This window comes from Euprymna scolopes, chromosome 1, assembly GCF_053919585.1.
Source record: "Euprymna scolopes isolate OS-2025 chromosome 1, ASM5391958v1, whole genome shotgun sequence".
In the NCBI taxonomy this organism is placed as follows: domain Eukaryota; kingdom Metazoa; phylum Mollusca; class Cephalopoda; order Sepiida; family Sepiolidae; genus Euprymna; species Euprymna scolopes.
Window position 1 is genome coordinate 201,345,720 of NC_136482.1, and position 27,046 is coordinate 201,372,765.

The 27,046-nt window shown below is 34.2% G+C and overlaps 1 protein-coding gene across 1 annotated transcript in view; it reads left to right on the plus strand.

Moving 5' to 3' along the window:
• Positions 1-23,796, plus strand: part of LOC145279774 (uncharacterized) — a 35,016-nt gene extending 11,220 nt beyond the window's left edge. Inside the window, exon 2 of the mRNA XM_080131098.1 lies at positions 13,847-23,796. Within this exon, the coding sequence (XP_079987224.1) occupies positions 14,280-15,149 (870 nt within the window). The 5' untranslated portion in view covers positions 13,847-14,279 and the 3' untranslated portion in view covers positions 15,150-23,796. The remainder of the gene's footprint in view (positions 1-13,846) is intronic.
• Positions 23,797-27,046: the final 3,250 nt, after the last annotated feature.

Genomic DNA, 27,046 nt, shown 5'->3' on the forward strand with positions numbered 1-27,046 from the left:
TTATAGTTTTCAGTTGTAAATCAAAAACGCTTTTTTTATATAAATAAATAATTTGTAACAATAAAAAAAATAATTTTTACAGGAACATTACGAACAAAGCCCTAAAGTCCGTATTAATGAATTCAATATAACTCGAAAAAAAAATGAATTTCTCGAACTACCGATATTACCATTGAATTACACATTGTTTATTTAATATTTTCACAAAAATTATAATAGCAAAAATATTTCTTCATTTTTTTTTAAATTACAGATTTCGGATAATTTTTATATGCAAGATTTTAATAATTTCCTTGCTCCTAAGAATGTTAAACTTTCGGCGTAACATAATTTTTATATGATCTCAAACAATAATTAAAAACAATTAATTTAAAAACAGGAACATAAAAAATAATTAAATTAAAAAATGATAAAAATTTATACAAACATTCAAAATAGGAATGTATGGATTCACGTCTGGGGGGGGGAATCTGACACCCCTACCTCCTTTTACTAACATGACTTCATTTTGGAACAGCGTTTGCTTGGCTGAAATTTTGGGCTTCCATATGTTTGTGTTTACAAACTTTTATAGGTTGTGTTTGCTGAACGGCATAATTACTTGCTTTTTGAGGGCTAATTAAGCTCTATTTTTATAAACAAGGTTTTTTTTTAATTCAATATCTTAGGACTTTACTAATTATCTTTGAAATAGACCCAGAAAACTAATATTAATCTTTTAAAGGATTTTTACAATGAATTTATCTAACTTCAAAATTTAGCTGAATTGGTTAGCTCGCTGTGAAAACATTTTTATAACTTTTATTTTTCACGTGTACAAATATTTTTTCCTTTAGGAAATTAACTTTAGTCTCTAATCTTTCAAATGCAATCAAAAAGTAGTCGGAAACCCACAAAAAATTATGATAAATCAGCTTTTAAAACTAGGTCCCCCTAATTTTGCCCATCCATTTTTGTCCGTACCTACTTATAGTGGTATTGTTTTAGTTTACTGATCCCTCGCTCACCTTTCTGGATATTTTTCCGCTTCCCGATATCGAAACAGACAATCTTTTTTCACTTTCTTAATTACATTAATTTTTTCACTTAACTTTTTTTGGACCGACTATAGCATTTGCTTTACGATTTCGTTCATTTTTAAAATATGAGTTCACCATAGCTTAATGACTTTATATATAAAATTTGAACTTTATACGATATCAATTTTTTATTTTATTGTGTGTTCCATTTAAGGAACATTGGGAGGTTACAGGTGAACGACATTGAAATTCTGACAATTTATTCCTTTGTAAAATAAGTGATCTCTTATAAAGCTATAAAATAAAATTCCATGTATAATATACTATATCTAAAATATAAGAAAAGAAGTGTTTATTTTATGTTTTCATTGTTTCTTATGATATTTTTCAAAACACAATTTTCCCCTCTCCGCATGTAACCGAATATTACACTTTCTGCACATATTTTTAGTATTTTTGCTGCACACTTTGCATCTCCCTTGTGTTGTGGACCCTAATGTATGATCCATTCCATCAAATCTTACATTGGCGGGCAATGTTCCAGCCGACATAGATATTCTTCCACGTTGTGGTCCTGCCTTTAGCAAACACAGTGTGATTTGACTGTGAAATTCCAAATGAGATAGTATTTTTTGATCGGTTTTGCAGTGAAGCCTCCATGCTGCTATCACTGACAAATTTATTACATGGATGAAGAGTGGCCAGTACCACTTTTTACCCCGTATACTAGGTCGATAAGATTCAGCTAGTCTATCCATTAGGTCGACACCACCCATTCCTTTATTGTAAGAGTGTACGAGATGCGGCTGCGGAACCTGCTTTTCTCCCCCTTTGACATGACATCTTACCTTATGAACAGGCTTATGGTTTTCCCAATTGCTTGCGATTGTTACAATTGAGTTGTCATGCCATTTTGCAACATAAACTTTTCCATCAGAACAATAATCAAAAGCTCCCCTTTCCTTTTTCTTGAGAATTTTGCTGCAGATGAGCTTTTTCGTTGCATTAGATGTTCTTGTTTCTCTTACTGTTCCAGTTGCTCTAACACTTTTATCACCTAGTTCAGACAGTAGGTTGTAGCTTGTAAAAAAGTTATCAACGTACAATTCGTGGCAAGTAATATCCGTATTCGACATTATAACATTTACCATGACGTTGATTACCCTAGTACCAAGGGGCAAGTTTTCAGGGTTATCCTCCTTTCCCTGGTAGACTTTCATATGATAAGGAAAGCCATCATTGCCGCAAATACACCAGATTTTATATCCGAAACGTATTGGCTTCCCTCTGATGAACATTTTAGCACTGTGACGTCCATAATATGGAACCACTGACTCATCTATACTGAGCAGTTTGTGAAAAACACCAAATTGCACAAGATTTTCATTCATCATATCATATAATGGTGAAATTTTACTCATTTTATTACCTGCAGTAAGCTTCAGATTATCAGCAAAGTGTGAGTACTTTTTATTTCAAGATACTTGTTTCTACTCATAGTTTTAGCAACAATTTCTACACGAAAATCAGGCTGGGTTGACCAATACAGCTTCTCTTGTGGTACAAGATGATATCCTGATAAGATGATCCCTAAAAAAATGAATTTCTCGAAAATTTTTCCATTTCATGTTCTAATATGAATTTTTCAACGTTTTTATCCCTATTAGCATACAGGTTAGTTTGAAAAACTATATGTTTAAACATTTCGGTAGAAAATATTAGCTTCCAAATTTCATAAGGTGTCATTCCTTCAAGTTTTTCAAGCTTCTGATCTATAACGGCATTTCCAACTTACATTGGCTTGCTAAATATAGCACTCTTTTTCCAAACAATGTTACTATTCTGTTTCCTTTTTTTTTGAAGTGGCAGGATTTCGTGATCAGACTCGCTTTCCGTATTTTCTTCTATTTCAATTTCTCCAGCCGGCTCATACTCAACTTTCGGGTCTTCGGGAATTTCCTTGATATTACTTTCTTGATCTGATGCATCTCCTGCAGTAGGAGGTAGCACAACAATGGCTGCAAGATCTGATGATTGCTCAATTACCTCACGAGCTTCAGCAAGTGTAGAAACTCTTGTCGTCTTTCTTCCATAAAATTTATGAGGATCCATCTATTAAAAAAAGGATGAATATTGTCAGAAATATAAAATTTATATCTATAATTTTTAAAATATTTAGTGCATACCTTATAAAACGTACAGTATTAGGTAATACAATACAAGATATATGTTGCTACCTTTGGAGCAGTAACCTCCCAATGTTTTATAAATGGAACATTTTTTTTATTTTTCTCATATCAAATTTTTTGTTAGGTGTATTATATTTTTAACAGCATACATACAAACCTTGATTGCTGCTGAAGGATATCCTCTTGATGCAAAAACTTCTCTCAGGTTGTTTTATGGTTATTTCAGGCCTTCCAATTCTCATCCAGAAAAACAGTGATTATAGCTCTATTTTAAATTCCATTTATTTTAACTATAAGAATAATTTATAAAAGTTTTCATAAATCTGGAGTAAAATGAAGCTACTTTAATAGAAATAACTTATAAAAATTGAATTTAAAGCAAAATTACAATTTCTATAGTATGTTGAAAACTATGTTCCATTTAAGGAACATTGGTACAAAAAAGGTTAACTTATTTTTTTCACTTTCTTACTAAACTGCGCGTATGCACTTGACATTTCACAAGGTGCATGAATACATGGCAGACATTTTAAATGACAAATATTTTTCATACAATAAGAAGTTTTCACCTCGTTTAATAGCAAAAATATTGCTGTCAGTAAGTTTTCACGAGTGGTTTACAAAAGCATATTTTATGTTTTTCGTTCTTTTTTTGGGGGGGGGTATTCAATTATAGAACTTGTGTAGCTTAACCGTTTTTCCATAAGTAACACGCCAACATTTACTAAGTAGAATACTGTTTAACATTTCACAGAAACTCCATGTTTACATTTGGGGAGGCAGTGGAGGGGCGGGAGCAGCTGTGTTGTGGTGGCATGTTAAATAGTATTCTACTTGGTAAATGTCGGTGTCTTACTTATAGAAAAACGGTTAATTAAACTACACAAGTTCTATAAATGGATTGTAAAGAAACATAGTTTTGAAAGCTGGTTTATCATAATTTTTGTAGGTTTTCAACTACTTTTTGATTGTATTTGAAAAATTAAAGCCTGATTTCCAAAAGTAAAAAAAAATATTTTACCTGTAAAAAAAGGTTATAATGAAAAATGTTTTTATGAAGATTAAATTAAATAAAACAAACACTATGTTTGTACAAAAAATAGTTTAATTAGCCCCCAACAGTGAGAGATTCTAGGTTCACACAGACCAAAATGAACAAATTTGCTAAATGTGGATTCTATGGGAGCCCAAAATTTAAGAAAGTTAAAGCTGTCTTAAAATGAGGTCAGGTAGTTAAAGGGAGAAAGGAGTGCTGGTTTTCTTTTTTCCCCCAGCCATACATCCATACATTCTTATCATGAACGTTTGTATAATTCTTACCACTTTTTAATTTAATTATTTTTCTGTGTACTTGCTTTCAAATTAAAAAAAATCAAGATTATATAAAAATTATGTTACACCCAAAGTTCCACATTCATTCAAGCAAGGAAATATCAGAGTCTTACACAAAAAAAAAAAAAAAAATAAACCAAAACATGTAATCTCAAAAAATGTGTTGGAGGATATTTTACAATTAGAATTTTTTCATGTGAAAATATTAAATAAAAACTGCTTAATTCAATGATAAAACCGGTAGTTCGAGAAATTAATTTTTCCTGAAGTTATATTGAATTCATTAATACAGATTTTAGGGGCTTTTTTCATAATATTTCTGTAAAAATTAAATTTTTTTATTTTTATAATTTACGATGCTTTATTTTCACAAAAATTCATTTATGCATTGTTTTTTTTTTTTTTTTACTATTGAAAACCATAACTTTAGTAAGGTGTCTTTTGTTTAAACAAAATAATACATTTTCACTAAACTCTCTCTCTACCCTGCAACCCCTCTCTCACAGAAGAGACGTTGCGAGCCTATCCTTGTTTTATCGTTATTTTCATGGCAGGTGCTCGTCTGAACTCCAATCCCTGGTCCCCCCTCGCCAATCTTTCACGAAAAACACCCGTCTAGCTGAATCCACTGTGAAAAATTTCCCCCACTCTATATCTGTGCCTAAATCAAAATGCGGATTCCATGAACAAAGCTTCTTTATTAGAACTGCACGCCTGTGGAACTCTGTTCCGTCTGCCTGCTTCCCTCCGGACTACAACTTGGATGTCTTCAAGTCTAATGTTAACAAATTCCTAATGAACCGCCCCCTTAAGTAAACACTCCATCAAATCTCCACACTAACGTAATGTACTTGCAATAACCCTTATCCCTGAGTGGCTTCCGGGCCTTGATAAGTGGTGATCACTGTGTAAAAAAAAACAAAAAAAAAAAACTTCAAATAAAAATAATGTGTCCATTATATTTCGTGATCATTATTTGATAAATACTGAAAATTCCATTAAAATTGGTTAATTTCCTGATTTTTGGTGAATTTTAAAATAAAGGGAAGGATCAAAATGTTTATACATTTTGAGCATTGGCATTCATTTTGCACGTATGCAGTTAACTGGACAAGTACTTTGTGTGTTTTAACTTATTTAAAAGTGTTCTTTACTTTTGTCAAAAAGTGGTATCAAGTGAAGCCGTTTGAATTAAAATTAAATGAAAACAATTTTAATGAAATGAAACAAAGTACAGTGCTATTTTTTGTAATATTATTTTTAAGTTAAATTCAAGTTTTACAATAACCTTTTCATTACATTGTTAGGTGAATGTACAAAATAGTTACAAACCACTCGCTCTCATCCCCATATTAAGAATAGGTTTCTAAATAATAACGTTAGTACAATATAATTATAAATTTTTAGCTGAAAGTATAGAATAGTTACAAAACACCTTCTAATCCCCATGCAAAGAATGGGTTTCTAAATAAAGCGTTTCAGAAGTTTGGAGGATTGTTTTAGAGTCTCACTCCCCTATTCACTTAAAAATGTACCAAAATTGAAACATTTTTTTCATTTAGATTTATACAAATAAACTTTCGCTACTTATTCATTTATGTTACCATGCTAAAATAATTTATTATTTAGAAATCCAATCTTAAGATGGGGGGAAAGGGTGTTTTGTGATTATTTTGTATTTTCACCTAACAATTTAATAATAAAAAAGATATCATAAAGCTTAAATTTAACTTGAAAATACTATATTAAAAACAATAGCTCGGTAACATGTGAATAAAGACCAAACTTTCTTCTATTCAATTTTCTATTCGAATTGAATTTAAAAAAAAAAATTTCTGATGCTAAAATAAAATATTACCAAAAATATTTTTCTTTTCATAATCCAAAACTGATGTTTTCTAAATAATTAAAAATAGAAAATGTATACTTTCTTGCTATAAGCCTCTTTATAAACAAAAGTTTTATAAATTTACATGACGGCATTGCATGTTGCTTGTGACCTACAGCACTCAAAAAAAAAACAATCGAATATCAGTGCTCGCTATCATTTCTAACGATCTGTATGTGAATAGTTCTTAACCAAGTCTTTTCAAATTTTATAACAAAAGAAATAAATATATTGGCTATTACATACTGTATGAACAAAGTTTTTATCTTGATTTATTTTTGTACTAGAAAGCCCCCACTTCAAGTTCTAATTTTTGACTGGAAAGTCACACATATTTTGTTCAAATTCCGTGATAAAGACATTTGTTTTCTCTTATTGTTTTAAAAATATGAAACGTCATCGACTAGAAGAACTTCCCTGTCGAGTATTTATATTAACAGACTTAAAATATGTGTGTCCGAAAAGTCATCTACAGCTTACAGACACACGATGGAGGCATGTTCTGTTGTTAATAGGCAGAATTAAATTGCAATTTCTTGGAATATACAAATTGCAAAATATATGAAAACACCAATTTAAAGAAAATTTTATTTTGAATCCAGTCATACAAGTTTTATATTGATTGACGTAGGAGAAATTTACTAATTACTGCTTTAAAAACTATAACTCAGATTAAGTAGCAAAATGTGCCTTGTCGAGTGCTAAACTGTACGTTGTTCGGTATTACTAGTTTTATTATTATCTGATGACATGTAAGTAATCTCTTAATAAGAAAATGTGATTAAAAAGCATTTCTATTAATCATTAAAATTAAGATAAAATTTGGTATTAATTATAATATATAAACGTGATTTGTTCCGAAACTTTAATATAAATATTGTTTATTTTTATCCAGTTTCTTATTGTGCTATCTAATAAATATTCAATATGGTTAAAAATTAATATCATCTACCATCAGAAAATATATTTCTTACGACCTAATCCTAACCTAAAAAGAAATCAAAATCAATTTTTTTAGGCTAATATCTTATAACGGCCTTTAAAGATAATATGGATGAAGGATATTTTAATTAATAAAATTATAACATTTTAAAGTAGGGGATCAGTTTTCCATATAAATGTAACCTAATATGAGCACCACCTTTTTAATCTCATAGTGGTCCACGAGACATAATTGTAAGCATTTTTACAAGTTTGGTAGCAGTGAGAGAAATGAGGTAGTCATAAGTTCCAAAGATTTTTAAAATGTAGAAACTTCAAACATTGGGGAGGGGTTTTAAATTTATAACTCCACAATTTCCACTTTTTCTTTTATAAGATTTGCCTTTACAAGATCTTACTGTTATATATTAATTATTATTTCCTGATATTTTTAAAGCTCTCAGCACACAAAAAAACTAGGACCAATAAAATGGTCCCTTTTTTTTCAAAAAATTATTCACTGGACACTGATCTATCATATCAAACAAATAATTACTATTTGTAAGGAGTGCTCAGTTTCTAATAAAATGTTTTAGGAAATCGATCCCCATATTAAAACCCACTGCATAAGAACATGTACCACTCTTATATAAAGGGATTTTCGTTTATTGATCTAATAATGTAATGATATAATGTATTTCTTATTGTTTTCATTGTTGGCCATGTTTGTTTTCACGTGTGCATGCATTCAATTTTTGCACATGCACAAAAATAAACATGGTATTTCAATATTGAAAACAATACAGAATATATTGGATAATAAAGGTTTTAATATAATTTCTTTTGGATTAATAAATGAAATAATATTTAAGTGGGGTGTGTGTTCATAATTTTGTCAAGTGGTTCTAATATGGGTGATCAATTTACTAGAACGTTGTATTAGAAACTAAGCACCTCTTACAAATATTGAGTTTTTTGGATGTGGTAGATTAATGTCCAATCGATAATAATCCATTGAAAAAAAGGGAAAAGAAAGAAATATATACAAGGAAGGAGTGTGCATTGTACAGGTTCATCCTAATTTTTTTGTGTTCACAGCCTTAACACTATAAGAAAATAATTAATTGATCAAGTAATATTTACCAGTAAGACCTTTTCAAGGCAAATATTTTTAAAAAGCCTGCTCCCTAATGTTTGAAGTGTAGATACGTGTTTTGAAGCTTATTACCCCCCCCCCCCGTTTTCTCTCCCCCCTCTGCTTCCAAACTTAAAAAATACTAAGGATTACATATCCTGCTTATCACTGCATGGCCAAGAAGTGGGTACTCATTTTGCATTAAATCTTTATAGAAAAGTGATCCTTCACTCTAAAATGTTACATTTTTATTATTATTTTTTTTAAAATTCCTTCTTTTATATTATCTTTAAAGGCTGTCAAAATGTTTTAGCCCAAAAAAGTAGATTTTGATTTCTTATTAGGATGTAATCCTCGCTGGGTTAAGTCATGAAAAATACCGAAAATATACTGTAGTGCTTAATCATTATGAAAGATTATCATTTATGTGACTGAAAGATGTAGTTAGACAAAAAATTGTTTTGAGTTAAAAACTAAACACTCGACTTGAATAATTTTGTATTCTTCCTTTTTCCACAATGAAGACGTTCACTTTTCACCTAAGCAGCTGCAGTCCGTTTTTCTTCCCCTCCTTTCTGACCTAACCCGAACCAACAACAAAATCACACATGAACAGGGCAGCATCCAAAAATAAAAAAAACTCCTGTCAAATAAAAAAATCTGTCTTTTTATGTTGCCACCTCAGACTAAGGTTTTTAATATTTTTATTGCATTTTCACCCCAAACAAGGCACAGTGCCACTTTGATGTAGGGGACTACTATCTGGGACATAATTTGTAAGTATACTAGGTAGGGAGTTGATCAGATATATGTTTACATTACACTTGAACTTCTGCATGTCAGTACAGTCAGAGAAACAGGAACAAGTCAGCAATCATAGGAAAGAAACTTTGAGTAGAACGCTTCCTTACATCTAGGGATTTCTACTGTGTAGGGTAGCATTTTACTGCTTGTCAATTTGTCAGGGGAGTATTTACATCAAGGGAGTACAAGGGATTGTAGTTCTTCAGAGCACCTACCATTAAAGTACTTGTAAAACAGGCAGAGGAATGCGATATTTCGTTGATGGGACAGCAGTTGAAGCCTAGCTGATAGTTTAGAACCTATTAGGTTGGCGACTCTTTTTGAACCTTGTCTGAGAGGGAGAGACTAGTAGCAGATGCACCAGCCCAAATGTAAGTATACTAGGTAGGGAGTTTAGCAGATATATGTTTATATTACACTTGAACTTCTGCATGTCAGTACAGTCAGGGAAATAGGAACAAGTCTAGGAGTCTTAGGAAAGAAAATATTAAAGTAAAACGCTGTCTTACATCTAGGGATTTCTACTGCTTCTTGTAAGTTTGTTTGGGGTATTTGTCAAGGGCGTACAATGACTTGTAGTTCAATGGCGCACTTACCATTAAAGTACTTGTAAAACAGGCAGATGGATGCAACATTTCAATGATGGGACAGCGATTTAAGCATAGCTGATAATGTGGGACCTATTATGTTGGTGACTCTCTTTTGAACCCTGTCTAAGGGGTAGAGACTAGTAGCAGATGCGTAGCCCAAATGTGACAAGAATACTCCATACATGGTCGAATGGTGGCCTTGTAAAGGTACATGATACTCTCGGGTGTAAGTAATTTTCTAGCATGGTAGAGAGGGTCCACCTATTCTGCAGCAGCCTTGGCAATGCACTCAGTGTATCTGTTGTAACTCTTGTTCCCTGTTAACCTTAAGCTGAGAGGTGTGAACAAAATACTTTTGGGTAATGCATCATTAGCCATGGCTATTTGTGGTTGAGAAGGTTTCTTGTAGTGATTAAAGGAAAGGAGCTTAGTCTTGGCAGCATTGAATGTGATGATCCATTTTTGTCCCCATTCCACCACAGATCAGAGGTTTTCCTCTAGGTTGTCTGCAATTGCCTTGAATACATGTTCATTCATTTTCCCCCATGTCTGTTATAGAGCATGGTGTCATCAGCAAATATACTCGTCTCAAAGACAATTTTATCAGGGAGATCATTTATGAATATCAAGAATAATAGGGGTCTAAGGATTGATCTCTGAGATACATCCGTATTTATATCATATTGTTTTGACATCTGACCATCAAGGACAACCTGGATTCTTCTCTTACTTAAGAAGAATTAAAAAAAAAATTTTTTTTACATGGGGGGTCACCACTTATCAAGGCCCGAAGGCCACTCAGGGATAAGGTGTTAAGTATTTGTTCAGTAATACCATGAGATCTTATTTTCATGAGAAGATCATCGTGACATACCCTATCAAAAGCTTTAGATATATCTAGGGCTACTGTCCTAGCCTCCCCTGCTTTATCCAGTGCATGATTATATTTAGGATATCTACAGTAGAACGGGCTTGCCAAAACCCATATGGTTGCTCAGACAGAAGTGTAGCAGCTGTGAGTTGGTGGACTAGAACTTGATTAATTATGAACTTATAACACATTGAAGACCCAGCCATCTCCAGCTAAAATATAATCCAAGGAAGGCTGCAGTCTCTGATGGTACACAAGTGTAGTCCTAGATGGTTCTGCTTCAAACACCCACAGAAGTCAAGTAGCGCGTTCCTGGCCACTTTTATGATGACAGGGCTGATGGGAGATTCCGGTCTCAATAATGGTTGTCAGGCGAAGAAAGGTAAAAAATGCACATAAAAAAGAAAAAGTCCAATGTGTATGACTCAAAATCTCCAAGGAGGATATATTGCGAGCCAGATGCTGGGTGGTAGTTTTGCAATCCTCTCTTTTGATGACTGTTTGTTGAAAAAGATTACTTCAATTTAGTATCATTCATCTGCCGTTAATTCACAAGTTGACAAGCGATGAATAATCAACATGAATGCAAGTTTTAGTTTCATTGTAAGGATTAATTATTAAAATTATTCTGATTACAAAGAAAATGTTATTTATGTACAATTATCAATAGAAGAAAAATAAAATACAATATATGCCATATTTTCTTTTTCACCAACAGTCTACTCGATAGAACTTAAACAGAGCCTTTTTTGTTTTTAACTGATTTTTTTCTCTCATTAGTGGTCAGTCAGTAAACAGGGTGGTTTTGCGCAGGGTGGTGGCGAACTATAATGGCAAACTCCCAACTGCAAATGAACACTGACAAACAACAACTGATCTCTTACCTGCTCTGCAGATCCTTTTAAAGAAAGAAGTGAGGAAGGTCTGGGTTGGTCTGGGTTTCTCATCCAACCAATAGCTGTTCACTATGCCATATTCTGATTTGCTTAGATTGGCTAACCGACTACACCATCTATGCATACTAATTAGGTGATTTCCCAACAGACACTAAAGTTTTTCATTATCTGAGTTCCAACACACGCCAAGCTCGGCCTTGAGCTTTAAAGTCACTCCCAAGCAAAACATATGCTAGATAATACACAATAATCCTATTTACAAAACAATATTACTAATGCTTCCGAAATTGTTTTTTCTTCCATGTATTTTGTATCAGCAATCAAACCGTTTTTAACTAGCAAGGTCATCGACTAGTACCCTGGGATGGCTCACATAGTTTAATACTAAAATTCAGCAGTGTCTTCTCTGTAAGAAGTCAATCTTGGATGACCAGATTTAAAGGCATCGTGGATACTGCCTGTGTTTTGGTGCTTTTGCATAGTCATGCATACTGTTTTCTCATTATATTTTAATCTGTAAGAGAAAGTCGAGGTATATTGACTAAATGTTATGTTGTATAACCTGGAACAACACTAGTTTCTATTAGAGGTGCTTTGTTGTCTAAAAGGTGGATATTTTAAGTTGGTTTTAATCTCATTTGTTACTGCAGAGTTTCTTTTTGTCTTCTCGATTTAAAGTTATTTTTTAAATTGATATGAACACTAGAATACTTCAATTAAAATATATATATGTGTGTGTATAACATAATTATATATATATATATATATATATATATAATTATCATAGTCTCTCTCCCCCTATATATATATATTTCTTATATGATTATATAATAGATACTGATGCTTTATTTTTGGATGAAAATGTAAACAGTGTTAATGATTTTATTTATTTTATTTCTGTTAAATTGTAAATTGAAGTAAGTTAAGTTATACTTTTTATATTTATAAATTTCATATTTATAACTTTCATATTTATAAATTTCATATTTATAAATTTCATATTTATAATTTTCATATTTATATGTCACTACACATTGATGAATAAGTTTTGATCAGTCAGTTATACGTAACTAGAAAACTGTAATAGCGATATAAAGTATTGTCCATAATCTGTAGATTCTACTTCTGTATAAGTAATATCTCCTAAAAAAGTCGCTAGTTACTTTTAACTGGCTGACCGTAATATGCTTCTGAATGTGTAGCGACATATAATTGCTTATGTAAAACAAATAAAAAGAATATATATATATTATGGGGACTTTGCTAACATTATATAAACTACAAGGTTAATACTCTCACCGAGGAAATACTGGTGACCTTTTGTATGTACTTTTTTGGTAGAATATATTATTTTTACTTAAACCCAGTTATACGTATCTTTCTTAATACTCTCTTTTCTTATTTTTCTTTCTGCTTATAGCTTTTTCTTTTTTCCTTTTTCTTTTCTATCATCTTTTTCTTTTTGTATTTCTATTTATAACATTTTTTAATTTGTATTTCTATTTATAGCATTTTCTTTATTTAGCTCTGCGTTTATAGCATCTTTGTTATATATATATATATATATATATATATATATATATATATATATATGACTACTTCATTTGATCACATAAATTTATATACGAAAGTATTATTTTATGCGTAAACTTTAAATATTTACTTCAACATTGTTTAATACATAGGTAGAGCTAGGTAGTAAGTTATAAAATATATATGGCAATGGCATAAGCCTGACGAATTCTAGCGTGGATGAAATGCAGAATATTCTGTGTAGCTTAATTGCCATATATATTTTATAACTTGCTACTGTGTGTGTATATATATATAAATATATATATATATATATATAATACTAATCATTATATAAACTACGACGGTTAATATTTTCATTGAGGAAAATATCATGACCTAACACGAGACTATAGACTTTCTAACAATCTAAGATACTGGCAACCTTATGTATTTTTTGTATGATACATTCTTTTTATCTAAACTCAGCTTTGCGCATCTTTCTTAATACTTTCTTTTCTTTTTTTTCTTTTTGTTCTTCTGTTTATAGTTTTTCTTTTTTCTCTTTTATTACTATAACATCTTTTTTTTGTATTTCTGTTTATAGCAATTTTTTAAATTTGTATTTTTATTTATAGCATTTTATTTGTATATTAGTTTATGACATCTTTCTTTTTATTTATTTGCAGATATTAACTCTGATAGCAAATGATTTTCCAGATCAGCAAAGATTAAACGTAGTCTTGGATCTGGTTAAAATAATTGTTACCATAAAACACATTGCTCACTTTTTTTTCAAAGAAGTCTAAGGATCCCTGAGAAATTTTCTATGATAAGAAATATAGGAAAAAAATAATATATACTTTAAAAGTTTTACAGATTTACATTTCGAACCAAAACCATTCTAAATTTGTATGCAAGCACAGAAAACCATATTATTCTTGTCAATTTGTGAATCAAGATAATTAAAATCTGAAAGAGAGAAAGGTTATACACTACAAGTTTTACTGATCTGCATTTTTTTAAATCTGTATAAAACTACATGCAAGCACAGAACAGAAAACTTGTTCCTATAAGCATTAAATTTAAGCATTTTCAGCAAATAATAATTTTCATATAGACATGGAAAAACATACAGTCAAAAAACAATATTCCTGTCAAGTTTGTGGGTCGGCATTTTCACAGACTTCTCATCTGAATTCTCATATGAGAACTCATACAGGTGAGCGACCATATTCTTGCCAGGTGTGTGGGGCTTCTTTTTCACTAAATAGTACTCTTAGAAACCACATACGAACACATACAGGAGAAAAACCATATTCTTGTCAAGTCTGTGGAGCTTCTTTTTCACAAAATGGTACTCTAAAAATTCACCAACGAATGCACACAGGTGAAAAACCATATTCTTGTCAGATTTGTGAAGCCTCGTTTTCACGAAATTGTTATCTCAAAATGCACCTGCGGGTGCACACAGGTGAAAAACCATATTCTTGTCAAATTTGTGGAACGACTTTTTCTCGAAATGCTTCTGTCAAAATTCACCAGCGAATGCACACAGGCGAAAAACCATATTCTTGTAAGATTTGTGGAGCTGCTTTTTCACGGAATGTTCATCTCAAAATTCACCAGCGAATACATACAGGTGAAAAACCATACTCTTGTCAGACTTGTGAAGCTGCATTTAAAGACAGTTCTAAGCTTAAAAGGCATATAAGAAGCCATACTTCAGAGAGACCATATGTTTGTCAAATTTGTGACTTTGCATTTCGAAATTCAACCCATCTAAAAGATCATATGCGAACACACACAGCTGAGCGACCATATTCTTGTCAGGTTTGTGGGGCTTCTTTTTCAAAAAGTGGAACTCTAAAGAATCACATGCGAACACATACAGGAGAGAAACCATATTCTTGTCAGGTGTGTGGAGCTTCTTTTTCAGAAAATGCTACTCTAAAAAGGCACATACGACTTCACACACGAGGAAAACAATAGTCTTGTAAAGCTTGTGGCGCTACTTTTTCACAAGCTAGTAATCTAAAAGCACATCTGCGAATACATACAAGAGAAAAATCATATTTTTGTCAGATTTGTGGAACCTTATTATCATGAAATATTCATCTCAAAATCTACCAGCGAATGCACACAGGCGAAAAACCATATTCTTGTCTTACCTGAAAAAGCACTTAAAGAAGCCATACTTTAGAGAGACCATATATTTGTCAAGTTTATCATCTCCATTTAAAAGTTCAACTGATCATATGTGAACACTCAGCTATCCAACGTAACAGCAAATACTTGGACCATTAACCTGAAAGAACAGTTGGAAATATAACATGAATTACGACCATGTAATCCACCTACCTAGAAAACGCTGCTGTGAAACCGGACATAGTTATATGGAATAAGTCAGAGAGAGTTGCAACCTTATGAAGTGAGTGTTCCTAATGATGGAAGACTGAACAGAGCTGAAAAGGAGAAACAGACCAAATATCAAGGTCTCATGTATGATATGAAAAGAAACTGGAACCTTAGAGAGATATCAATCATACCATTTATTATAGGTGCCACGAGGCTTATGAAGAAGAACCTGAAGTCCTACCTAACTAACATTCCTGGTAAACCAAGTGCAAAAGAGATTCAGACAATTGCACTTAAGGGAATATCGAGGATACTAAAAAGAGCTCTTGGTTGGTTTCAATAAAAAGCAGGACAATTTTGGCAGCTAATTTGGCTGCCCCATACCCAGCGTTACAATCTTCAAAGGAAGAAAATTAATAACAAAATACAGTACACTCAGCACCACAATAAAATCTGGAAATGCCTACATTGGAAAACTTGCAAAGAGTTAGGACTTGCTGTAACTGAAATATCTGGGAACAGCCAGAAGATATATTGAAAATAGTGTCATAAAAGCAGACATTGTTATATGTAATATAACTTTACATACAGCAAAAATCATTGGTATCACTGTTCCTAATGATTACAAACTAAATAAGGCTGAGAGAAAAAATAACAATATGACCTCAGAACAACATGGAGACTAAACCAAATACCAGTGGTGATCACTGTAACAGGTCTGATGAAAAGGAACCTTGTAGACTACATGTAATCCACCCCAGCCCGTCAAAGTATCCATGAAGTACAACTTGGGGCAGTAAAAGAAACTGAAAATTCTAAAGAGAGCCCTTGGATACTCTGCAATCATAAGTTAGGCTGTAACTAAGACTCAGGGCTGAGGTCCGATACAACATACAATCTTTGAAACAAGAAAAATAAAATAGCTGACTGACCATATTTTTGTTAGATTTGTGGGTCGGTATTTTTACCAAATTATAACCTGAAGTTGTATATGAGAGCTCATACAGGTGAGCGACCACATTTTTGTACAATTTTGTAGAGCTTCTTTTTCACAATATGTTAATCGCAAAATTCACCAACAAAGGAAGCACATACAAACATATACTAGTGAGAAACCATACTGATGGACGCATATCCTGCTTGTCTGGGCAGATACAACGTAAGCAAACTCCGATTTTGGTATGTTATTCTGTAGTGGCAGCATTTTCTGCATTTTGGTGGCTAGTCCAAAACCTTTTGTGGTTAGTCGATAATACCAAAGCTGTATAACAAAATGAGCAACAATATTCTTGTCAGGTTTTGGAGTCTCTTTTTCACAAAATGTTTATCTAAAGGTTAACCAGTGAAGAAAGCACATATGAACAAGTTAGAAACCATACTCTTCTGTAATTTGTAGATATGCATCTTCATGGAAGAAGAATTAAAAAATAAAACAATGAAATACATGGGAATTGAGATAGACACAAGAAAACAAATATAAGAACAACATAAAAGAACAGGAAAGTTCCTGGCGGAACTTAACTAGGAATATATAGACAGGTATGCTTCACTCCAATGACTCAAGAGTGGAAGACTTCCATTTGATGAGGAAAGAGTCATTGTAGAAATTCAAGACCAAAGCTTACTCACAAATGGATTTAAAAAATACCTGGCCTACAAGCAAATGGCCAGTGCAGGTTTTGCCACTCAGCGATTGAGAACCCAAGCTACCTAATATCTGGATGGCCAATTTTATTGGCAGATGGTCTTTACACTGTCTGCTACAAAGTATGTAAATATCTCCATTGGAAGATCTGTGAAGAGATGCGATTTGACAGATCGTTAAACATCTGGGAACATGAACCACCACCGATAACATCAAATGGAAAAGTGACCGTGTTCTATGACAAAGACATACAGGTGGGCAGATACATAAAAACAAGGCCATCAAGCCAGACATTGTAATATGGAACAAGCCTGAAAGAACTGTGCCCATTATTGATGTCACAGTCCCAAATAACTTTGGCCTTAATAGAGCTGAACAGGAAAAGATAAAATATAATGACCTAAAAAATTATCTAAAATGGCATGGTCTTTGAAAGAAATAAACATCATATCGGTTGTGATAGGAGCAACTGGCCTAATAAAAAAAAGAATCTTAAGAAATACTTACAAGCAATCCCAGGAAGATGAAGCTGTAATGAAAGAGAGATAGCAGTTGTAAAAGGAACAGCGTCTATTAAAAGAACCAACAGATATGAATTTAAATCATAACAGGATCAAATGTTTGCTCCTGAAGGGAGCCACTTGATCTTTTAAAACTAACTGAAGTTAAAAAAAAAAGAAAATATCAGAATATAAATCATGATTTTAAAACGACATGGTCCCTTTAAGAAATAAACATTATGCTCGTTGTGATAAGAGAAACTGGCCTAATGAAAAAAAAATCTTAAAAATATTTAAAAACAATCCCTGGAAGATCAAGCTGAAACGAAATACTGATAGCAGCCATAAAGGGAAAAACGTTAATCCTTAAAAGATCTCTGCGATAAAAATTCAAATTGTAATGAAATCAAGTGTTATCCCCCAGGATAGAGTCCCTTGAGTTCTTAAAAATAACCAAAGTAAAATAATAAAAACATAAATATCACTAAACTACAGCCGATCCAAATAAAATAATATCAGACTAATTGCTTGTAGAATGTTGTTGGAGATCGGGGTTACCGATCTATAGAGATTATAAAGTGTGTTCCAAACTCTAACCATAATTAATTATAACCAGAATACCGATTTACAATGTATACAAAAACATTTATTTTTGAACAGAGTAGAAACAACATATAAGCATAGATATCCTGAAAGGTTAATTGCATATAAATGCATGTGTAGTGAGATACATGCATAATGTTGAAAGTGTTCGTTAAGCATACATGTTTGTGAAGCTGACCGAATTCTAATAAGCTCATTGAATATTGTATTTATAAAATGATTAATTGTTCATGGTAAACCATTATGTTCGATTGTTCATGACCAGCATTAATGTTTATGTAGAATCAGATCATCTTACCTTATATACTCTATATTTCTCTTTGAGTGCATCTTTGAGGAGTGATGCAAATTTACATATAACCGGCTTTGAGTCCAGTTGAGAAGAGAGAGGGAGAAAGAAGGAAAGAATGGAAGACTAGGGTCAGATGTTACAGGAACTAAAAGGTCATGTCATGTGACAGGTTATACCATTTGTCCTGTGCTAGGTGACTTGTTTTGCATGTGTGCTACATGTGTATAGCTTGCTTTGTGTCTGTGTGTTCGAGCTAGACACAAAGTTAATTTAGCAGTCGCACAGCTCACTATAATACTTTTCCCAGATAGCTGGAAGCAAAAAGGAAAACAAAGAAAAAAGTGCATGCAGGTGTATGTGGTCAGTGTGTATCAGAATGAAGAAAAAGAAAAAAATTTGTTAAGTGTCAGTCTGCGTATTTGTATGGAAATAGTATGTGACAACCACTTCGAGTCATGGGTCGCTGGTGTAGGTGTACGTTCAGAATCTGGAAGGTGTATGTCTGGTTCATTATGTGGTGTGGGAGCAGCAGATGTAGTGACAATGTCTGAATCTAGCATGACAATCGGATCAGGGCAGGGTATGATGACAGCCAATGAAAAAGGGTGGAATTTGTGAATGGATAAATCACTGAATCTGTGAATTTGAAGTGAATGATATGACTATGAGTTTGTTACTCAGTTAATAAGGGGTGAAGGCACAATATAAGGCTACTATGTGTAATTTTATGCGGTGAAGAGTGGTGGCAGTCAGTGCAGTTGTGAATTAGAGGGGAAAATAGGAACTACTTCCTCTAATGCTAATTGTGATAGTGATGATGTAATTCCTAGGTTTTATTATAACGAATTAATGTGTCAGAAATGTTCTATAGTTACATAAGATAGTGTCTAATAGTGTAGACATAATAAATTTGTATGTAGCATCTGTTGTAAATCTACAATAGTTTTGTACAGAGGGGGAAAACTACGACGTTTTTCTTATATATAGGGATTATTATTATCAATATTATTTACTTTTTATTTTATTTATGTTTTTTTTTAGTTATTTTACTACAGGTATGCATTCAACCCTATATGTTTAGCTTCCGTTTGATTTAGAAATGAATCAACATTTCAAGTTTACATATAAACAAAGAATAGTAATATTATAAAATTCTCTCCAATCTTGTATTTTGTTTTGTTTTTAAACTTTCTTATTTTTGATAGCTTTATGAGTAACGTTTCTACTTCACTTCCACTTGCTGCTTCGTTTATAATTGAATTTGTAGGATATTTTTTTTTTATTAAATTGTTAGGCAAACATACAGAGTAGGTAAAGGAGACCCCACTCCTTCATATATTTGTTGTTTAGGAAAGGACGAACATTGAACACATGATACAACGGAAGCAGTCAAAATGGTGACCTAAAAACGTTTCAGTTTGTGATCATTCATTTCTAAACCTTTTGAGTGGACTGATGATATGTCCAGACCTGGTTGTTTGATCTCCTGTAAAATTGTTGTAGGTGTTTGTGTCTGGTACTCTGAAGGGTGTTTGTTTTTGTGTGTTGTTTGTCTCTACATTGGGTGTACAATTTTCGGTGGACTTGAGGAATTTCAGTTAGTTGGGTGTACCTCAGGACTTAATGTGGTTCCCAATGGATATACCCTAACATGCTGTCAATTTTGATGTAAGAGTTTTTCTGGAAGAGGTTTGTACTATGTATAACCTTGGTTCTCTGCTCAATTGAGTAACAAGTGACTCGCCTGCCTCTTTATTTAAAACATGCACAGGTTGTCCGATGTGCAGTTTGGGCATGTCTTTTGTATTGTCAAATAACTGCCATTACTTTAGTAAACAAGCTCAACAGAAGAAACAATCACATGACCGCCATGTCATGAGCATGTGTGCTAATGACTTCCTTTTATTTTAACCACAAATAAGAGAAAAGAAACATAAAACTTTTCACAGCTAAATAAAAACAGCAGACATTTAATTTCAAAATAAGATTAATCTAGACACAGTCAATGAATACCTGAAACTCTTTTGATTATGACACTTTGGTTGGGAATTAATTTTAATCATTTGTTTGTTTATTGGGAGCATTCCTGTAACATTAACACTCTTCCATAAAGAGAGCACTTCATCTGCAAAATTTTTCAGTTGGGCTAGGGAATAGAAAGCCTCCTGAATTGTGACTGCAATGTCCCTAGAATTTTTCTCTCTTTGTTGAATCCCGAAGACTTGCGTGTCTGGCATTGAGTTTTGGGTTTTGCGCAAGAAACTTGCTTCCTGCTATATTTTGCTCCTTTTTGGCTACTAATTGTTTATTTGCTTTCACTCTTTTGAAGATTTGTTCTCAGGCTCAACTTAAATAGCTGGCCAGTCTGCATCTGAGGTGGTTAGAGTAATATTTAACAGAATCCTCAGTCAGGCCAAATTAGTTGGCTCGAGAAGAGGAAGATAGCTGGTCTAGGCTCTAGTGCACAAATGCCTAGCCTGAGGTCTGGATCCCAGAGGGGGCTTCGCCCTAATTTGGGGGTGGGATCAGGTTTATGCTCCACTCTAGCACCTAGCTTAGATTCTACTGCCTGTGTCTCTGATATGAACGTTGGTTTAGGCTCATCTTTAGACCAGTAAGCTCTGCTGGTGCTGCCCCCTCCTGTACCGTATCTATAGAGGAGTTCGCTGCACTATGTGGTTTCTTCTGGACTATTGACACTGCTGTCCTCCATAATGATAGGTGTAGGCCAGGTGGGAGAGGTGATCTGGCTCGGTGGAAGAATCAGTGGAGGAGGGCTTTAACTACCAGTTCTCCTGCCCAGAGGAGGACAGAACTGTTGAGGAAATTGCAACCAAAATTAAAAAGATTAGGCTGTTCTCTGTTGTTGATGCCAAAGATGGCTTTCTTCAAGTTGTTCTAGACGAGTTATCTTCCTACTTAACAACTTGTTGGACCGTATTTGGAAGAATATAATGGCTCCAAATGCCATTTGGAATCAGCTCAGCCCCCAAAGAATGGCAGTGACAACTTGACCACTGTTTTGAAGGACTTGGCAACATCCAAGTGATCGCAGATGAAACCATAATCTATGGGTCCGGTGACAGTCACGTGGAAGCTGACAAAAGCCATGATGCTGCTTTTGTAGCATTCATGGAAAGGTGCCGCAAAATGGGAATAAAGCTCAACCCTGACAAGCCCACCTTCAAAAAAACATCTGTCAGTTACATGGAACACATCTTCAGTGTACAAAGGCTAGCACCTGATCTGAATAAAATCACAGCAGGATCGGAGATGCAACGCCTTACAGATATTCAAGGTGTTCAGCGATTACTAGGAGTTGTAAACTACCTTGCCAAGTTTGCCCCCAAATGCAGTACAGTATGTGAACCACTGTGACGCTTTCTTTACAAAGAATTTATGTTTGATTGGTTACCACATGAAACGGCATTCACTCAGATCAAACAGCTCATCACCAAATCATTCTTCACTACTATGATGTTAGCAAGGAGGTATCACTTGAATGTCACAGTTCACAAATTGGCCTTGGAGCAGTTTTAACACAGAATGGACACCCCATTGCATATTCATCTCAGGCACTTACAAAAACTGAGTGAAACTATGCCCAGATTGAGAAAGAGTGCCTTGCCATTGTTTTCGCTGCAGAACGAATTGAACAATATATACTTGGCAAGGAGAAAGTCAAAGTATTCTGACCACAAACAACTAGAGATAATCTTGACAAAGCCCATTCACGTGAGTCCAAAGCGACTCCAGTGGATGCGGTTAAGTCTCCAAAAATACTTTCTACATGTTAGATACAGGCGAGGACCCCAAATGTATATTAGTGACACACTATCTCAGGCATCACCACCTACTGCTCTAGCCACAACAAAAGAGAACCTCACCATATTCCAACTACAAGAACAGGTACTCACAGACGAGTTAGCAAATATTAATATGGAAGACAGTCTCGTTGTCACTGCTCACCACCTCTCAGGGATACGAGAAGAAACTATCACACAACTTTAAGAACACTGGTAAAAGTTACAAAACATAGCTGGCCAGAGGACAAAAATGACAGCCCACTCAACATCATGGAATACTGGCCATACCGTGATGAACTGTCTTCTGAAAATAGCCTGGCATACCGAGGCATACGCATTGTCATGCCAACTAAACTAAACGAGATGATCAGCAGGGCACATAGATTTCATCTTGGCATTCAGTACTCACTGAACACAGCTCATGATATAATGTTCTGGCCATGAATGCATACAGAGATGGCAGAAACTGTTCGAAGATACGAAACCTACCAACTAACCCAACAACAACAGTGGCAACCTTTGATGACCTACCTAATACCAGTTACACCCTGGCAGTGTGTTGCTAGTGACTTCTTTGAGGTAAACAAACAATTTGTATTCAAACTTTGTGGAAGTGGGCCAGCTCCCTGATCTAAGTGGAAACTCCCTTGTTAGAGTGATCAAGCCTATATTTGCCACAAATGGCACACTAACAACAATGATAACTGATAATGCAACCAACTACACAAGCAGCGACTTCCATAAATTCTTATTCATGGGACATCAGGCACATAACATTCAGCTCTCAACACCACAAATCGAATGGACGGGCTGAAGTAGCAGTGAATCTGATGAAAGGAATTATCAAAAAATCAGCAAAAGAACGAAGAGACTTCTGGAAAACCATACTTGAATGATGCAGCACAATCACACCTCCATGCTACCTTGCAAAAGCACACACTACACACCACAAGTGCAAGTAGATACACAGCAGGCACTCATACATAAACAACAAGTAGCAAAAAATACTATGACAGACATACTAAGCCACTACCGGACCTCACTATAGGAGAGTTTCATAGAGTGAAATGTCAACCACAGGTCCCTAATAGTGATTGGAAACCTGGTATTGTTACTGGCAAAGAAGCATCACACAGCTACAGAGTCCAAGTAAATGGAAAAATTTACAGAAGGAGCTGAATTCACATCCACCAACCGACCACCCATTCAACCAGTACACCCATCATACCCCAACATGTTTCCATCTCGCAGGATAACAATGCCCAGGCGAAACCAGTGCTGCAAGACATTACGAGCAACTTTGCAGGTCTAGCCGTGTTGTCTGCCTACCCAACTTAGAGACTACACACTTTAATTAGAAACCGTGAACCTGCAAGTAAAACTTTCTTTTCTTTCAATCTTTATACAAGAATAAAAACAATCAATCACACAAAAATCAACAAACATAAGAAACATTCAAAATGAATACACAAAGACATGTGTAAGAAACGCTGACTGCAATTGGTAATTTCAAACCAAACCAACAAAACATTGAATAAGAGAGAAGTATGAAGTACATAGCTACGGCTCAACCTGAATACGAAACTGTGAAGCATGCACAGTTCTGACCTTAAACACACTCTGGTCGATAAAGCTTCTGATGCTTAAGCATACAACTCGGTATTACATTATAACAAGTTCTAAACGGTCCTCTCATTACATTATAACAAGTTCTAAACGGTCCTTTTCAAAGCTAACAACAATTTATCATTACAAATCAAACCGCCCTTTTTTAGAGCTAACTTCCACAAACTATTACAACAAACTATTTGTATACAAACTACTACCGACTGCCTGGCTTCTTAGACTACTCTAGCGAACTCTAGGTCAGTCCAACGCCTCGTGTGCCTCCTGCTGATTCCAGCTCATCCTGCAGCTTCCTACGCCTCCTTCAGTCACCAGCCTCCAGTGGTTACCAGGGTCCAGAGTCTGCTGCCTTTTGGTTACCTGTTCCAGTATTTGCTGACGCCCGGCTATCCGTTCCAATACCTACTGACATTTGGCTATCCGGTCCAATGCCTGCTGACGTCCGGCTACCTGTTCCAGTGCCTGCTGACGTCCAGCCACCCATTCCATTGCTCACTTGCGTCTGGCTTTCTGTTTCAGTGCCCACCGACGTCTAGCTATCCTGTACTAGAACCCTCTAACGTCCAGCTACCCTTTCCTGAGACCACTGACAACCATCTACTGTCTGAGTGACCTCTGACGTCAAGCTCGGTAACATGTACGTACAGATGTAGTTTGTTAAGGTTGTGTCAGTTCAATTTAAGCATTGAACCCAGTGGCGGCTCGTGCCTGAGATTAGTGGTGGTGCTGCTTCAAATATTTTACGTATTTTTTTAATATCGTGTAAAGGAATTCGAATATATAAATAAATATTTAATCAAATAATAAACAAACATTCAAATAAATATTCAATTATATAACAAAGACAAATAATCAATCAGAAATGGATAATACGCAAAAACTTTTTTATTAAAAAGATTTTTTTAAATTATGTACACTTTACAGAATAAAAATAATATATATATATATTTATTCCTTTTAAACTTTTCAGATCAAATAAAAGTTTGCGTTTTTTTATTTTTTATTTTTGCAAACAAACGAAAACCATTTTTAAAAATAACTTATTTTTTATAAAAACAAAAAAGAAAAACTTTGAAATTTACCTGCCTCCCTACGGGAGTTAATTTAGGAGTTTACTATTTGAAAATAGCGTTTTATTTAATAACAGTTTTATTTACAAAATTTATTTTTAAAGATGTATTTATAACAAAACGTATTTGTAAATAAAATGCAAAATAAAAAAGTTTACATTTTTGTATAATGAGCAAACAAACAAAAATATTTAAAGATACAAAATTTTATTCAGAAATCTTTTAACAACTTGCTTTTTATATAAAAAGAACAAACTTGGCTATTTACTGACCTTCCCATGCCGGTAAAGATCGACATAAAGTGGAGATTTATTATAAGAAAATAGGATGTCATATATAAGCATTATAAAACATCGAATTTTAATGTAGCTTTCTTACCCAAAAAACAAAACTTCATCCAATTTCAAATGCCAAAATCCATCTCGTAAATCCAGGGTGGAAAATACTTTGCTGTCAGCCAGTTCTGGCAGCAAATCATCCAATGTAGGTAGTTGGAAATGTTCCCTTTTCAAAGCCTTATTTAGTGGTCTTGTGCCTATGCAAATCCTTAGATTTCCATTTTTTTTCATCACCAATGCCAATGCACTTACCCATGGAGTTGGCTCACTTACTGGTTCAATAACTTTCTTTTTAACCAGTTTCTCCAATTCAACTTTTAATTTGTCTTTCAGTACGACTGGCACTCTTTATGCTGCAGCTACATTTGGTGTTACTGCTGTATCCACCTCCAAATGTACCGCTCCAGGTGACTGACCCAATTCCTCCTTAAATACATCTCTGAACTCGTTTATAATACTGTCAGAGTTGTGGCTGCTGGATTCATCCACTTGGGAAATTTTGGCTATCATTTGGAACTGGTCCTGGTTGATTGTGATGAGTGCCATCTTCTGAATTGCATTTGCTCATAGTAAAGGATGGAAATGCTCTTTTACAATGACAAACTTAACTACATATTTTTGTCCAGTTTTGGGATTTATCATTTTGACTCGACACTCTCCCAATGGCTTCACTTCTGTACCATTCCACCCACGTGACCAGTGTCTTATTTGAAGGCTCCAGTGTTTTCCCCATTACATGCTTCTCATTCAGTATGTTTACTGATGCTCCACTGTCAAGCTGAAAAATAATTGGCTTTCCTTTCACCATCATTTCCGCTTTTATCACGTCATGATTCACAGCGTTAACTTTTTCTTTTATTGTTACACTGTCTACACTTTTATTGTTACACTGTCTACCTGCCCATAGTCTGAAAAACTACTACTGTCATCTTGATCCTCATATTGTTTCATTTTGACAGTCTGCACCTTCTTTTTCCTTGCTAGTCTGCATTTCGCAGAAAAGTGATTTTTTCCATTACAGTTGTAGCATGTCTTGCCAAATGCAGGACATACTTCCTTGTTCGGTCCATGTTGCAGTGTACACGCTCTGTATTCTCTCATAGTTTTTTTCCCCTGGCTTTTTCTTGTGTCTGAACTCCACTCGGTTCACTCTCTCAGGCCTTAGGATACTGGCTTGTAATGTAGCATTTTCAGACAGCTTACAAATGTCTATACATCTTTGTAAATCCAGCTGTCTTATTTTAAGTAACTCAGCTTGTGTCTGAGGGTTACGTATTCCCAGCACTACTTGATCTCTGAATACTGAGGAAACGCAATTGTCACAAAAATTGCACGTTTTTACTAACGTCCGAAGTGCCGTAATAAAAGATTCCATGGTCTCCGTTTCTCCTTGCTTTCTCGTGTGAAAAACATAATGCTCGTAAGTTTCATTTGTTTCCCCTATAGCATATTTATCAAACGCCTGAATAATTTCCGTAGGCGTTCTTTCATCTTCGGGCGTTGAAAAGTGAAACCCGTAGTACACTTTCAAAGCATCATCCCCTAACGTATGAAGCAAAAGTGTAGTTTGATATTGTCTCGACTGGGTTGTCAGATACGTAATAATAGCATAATTATGCCATTTCAGCTTAAATAGCTTCCAATTCTCTGT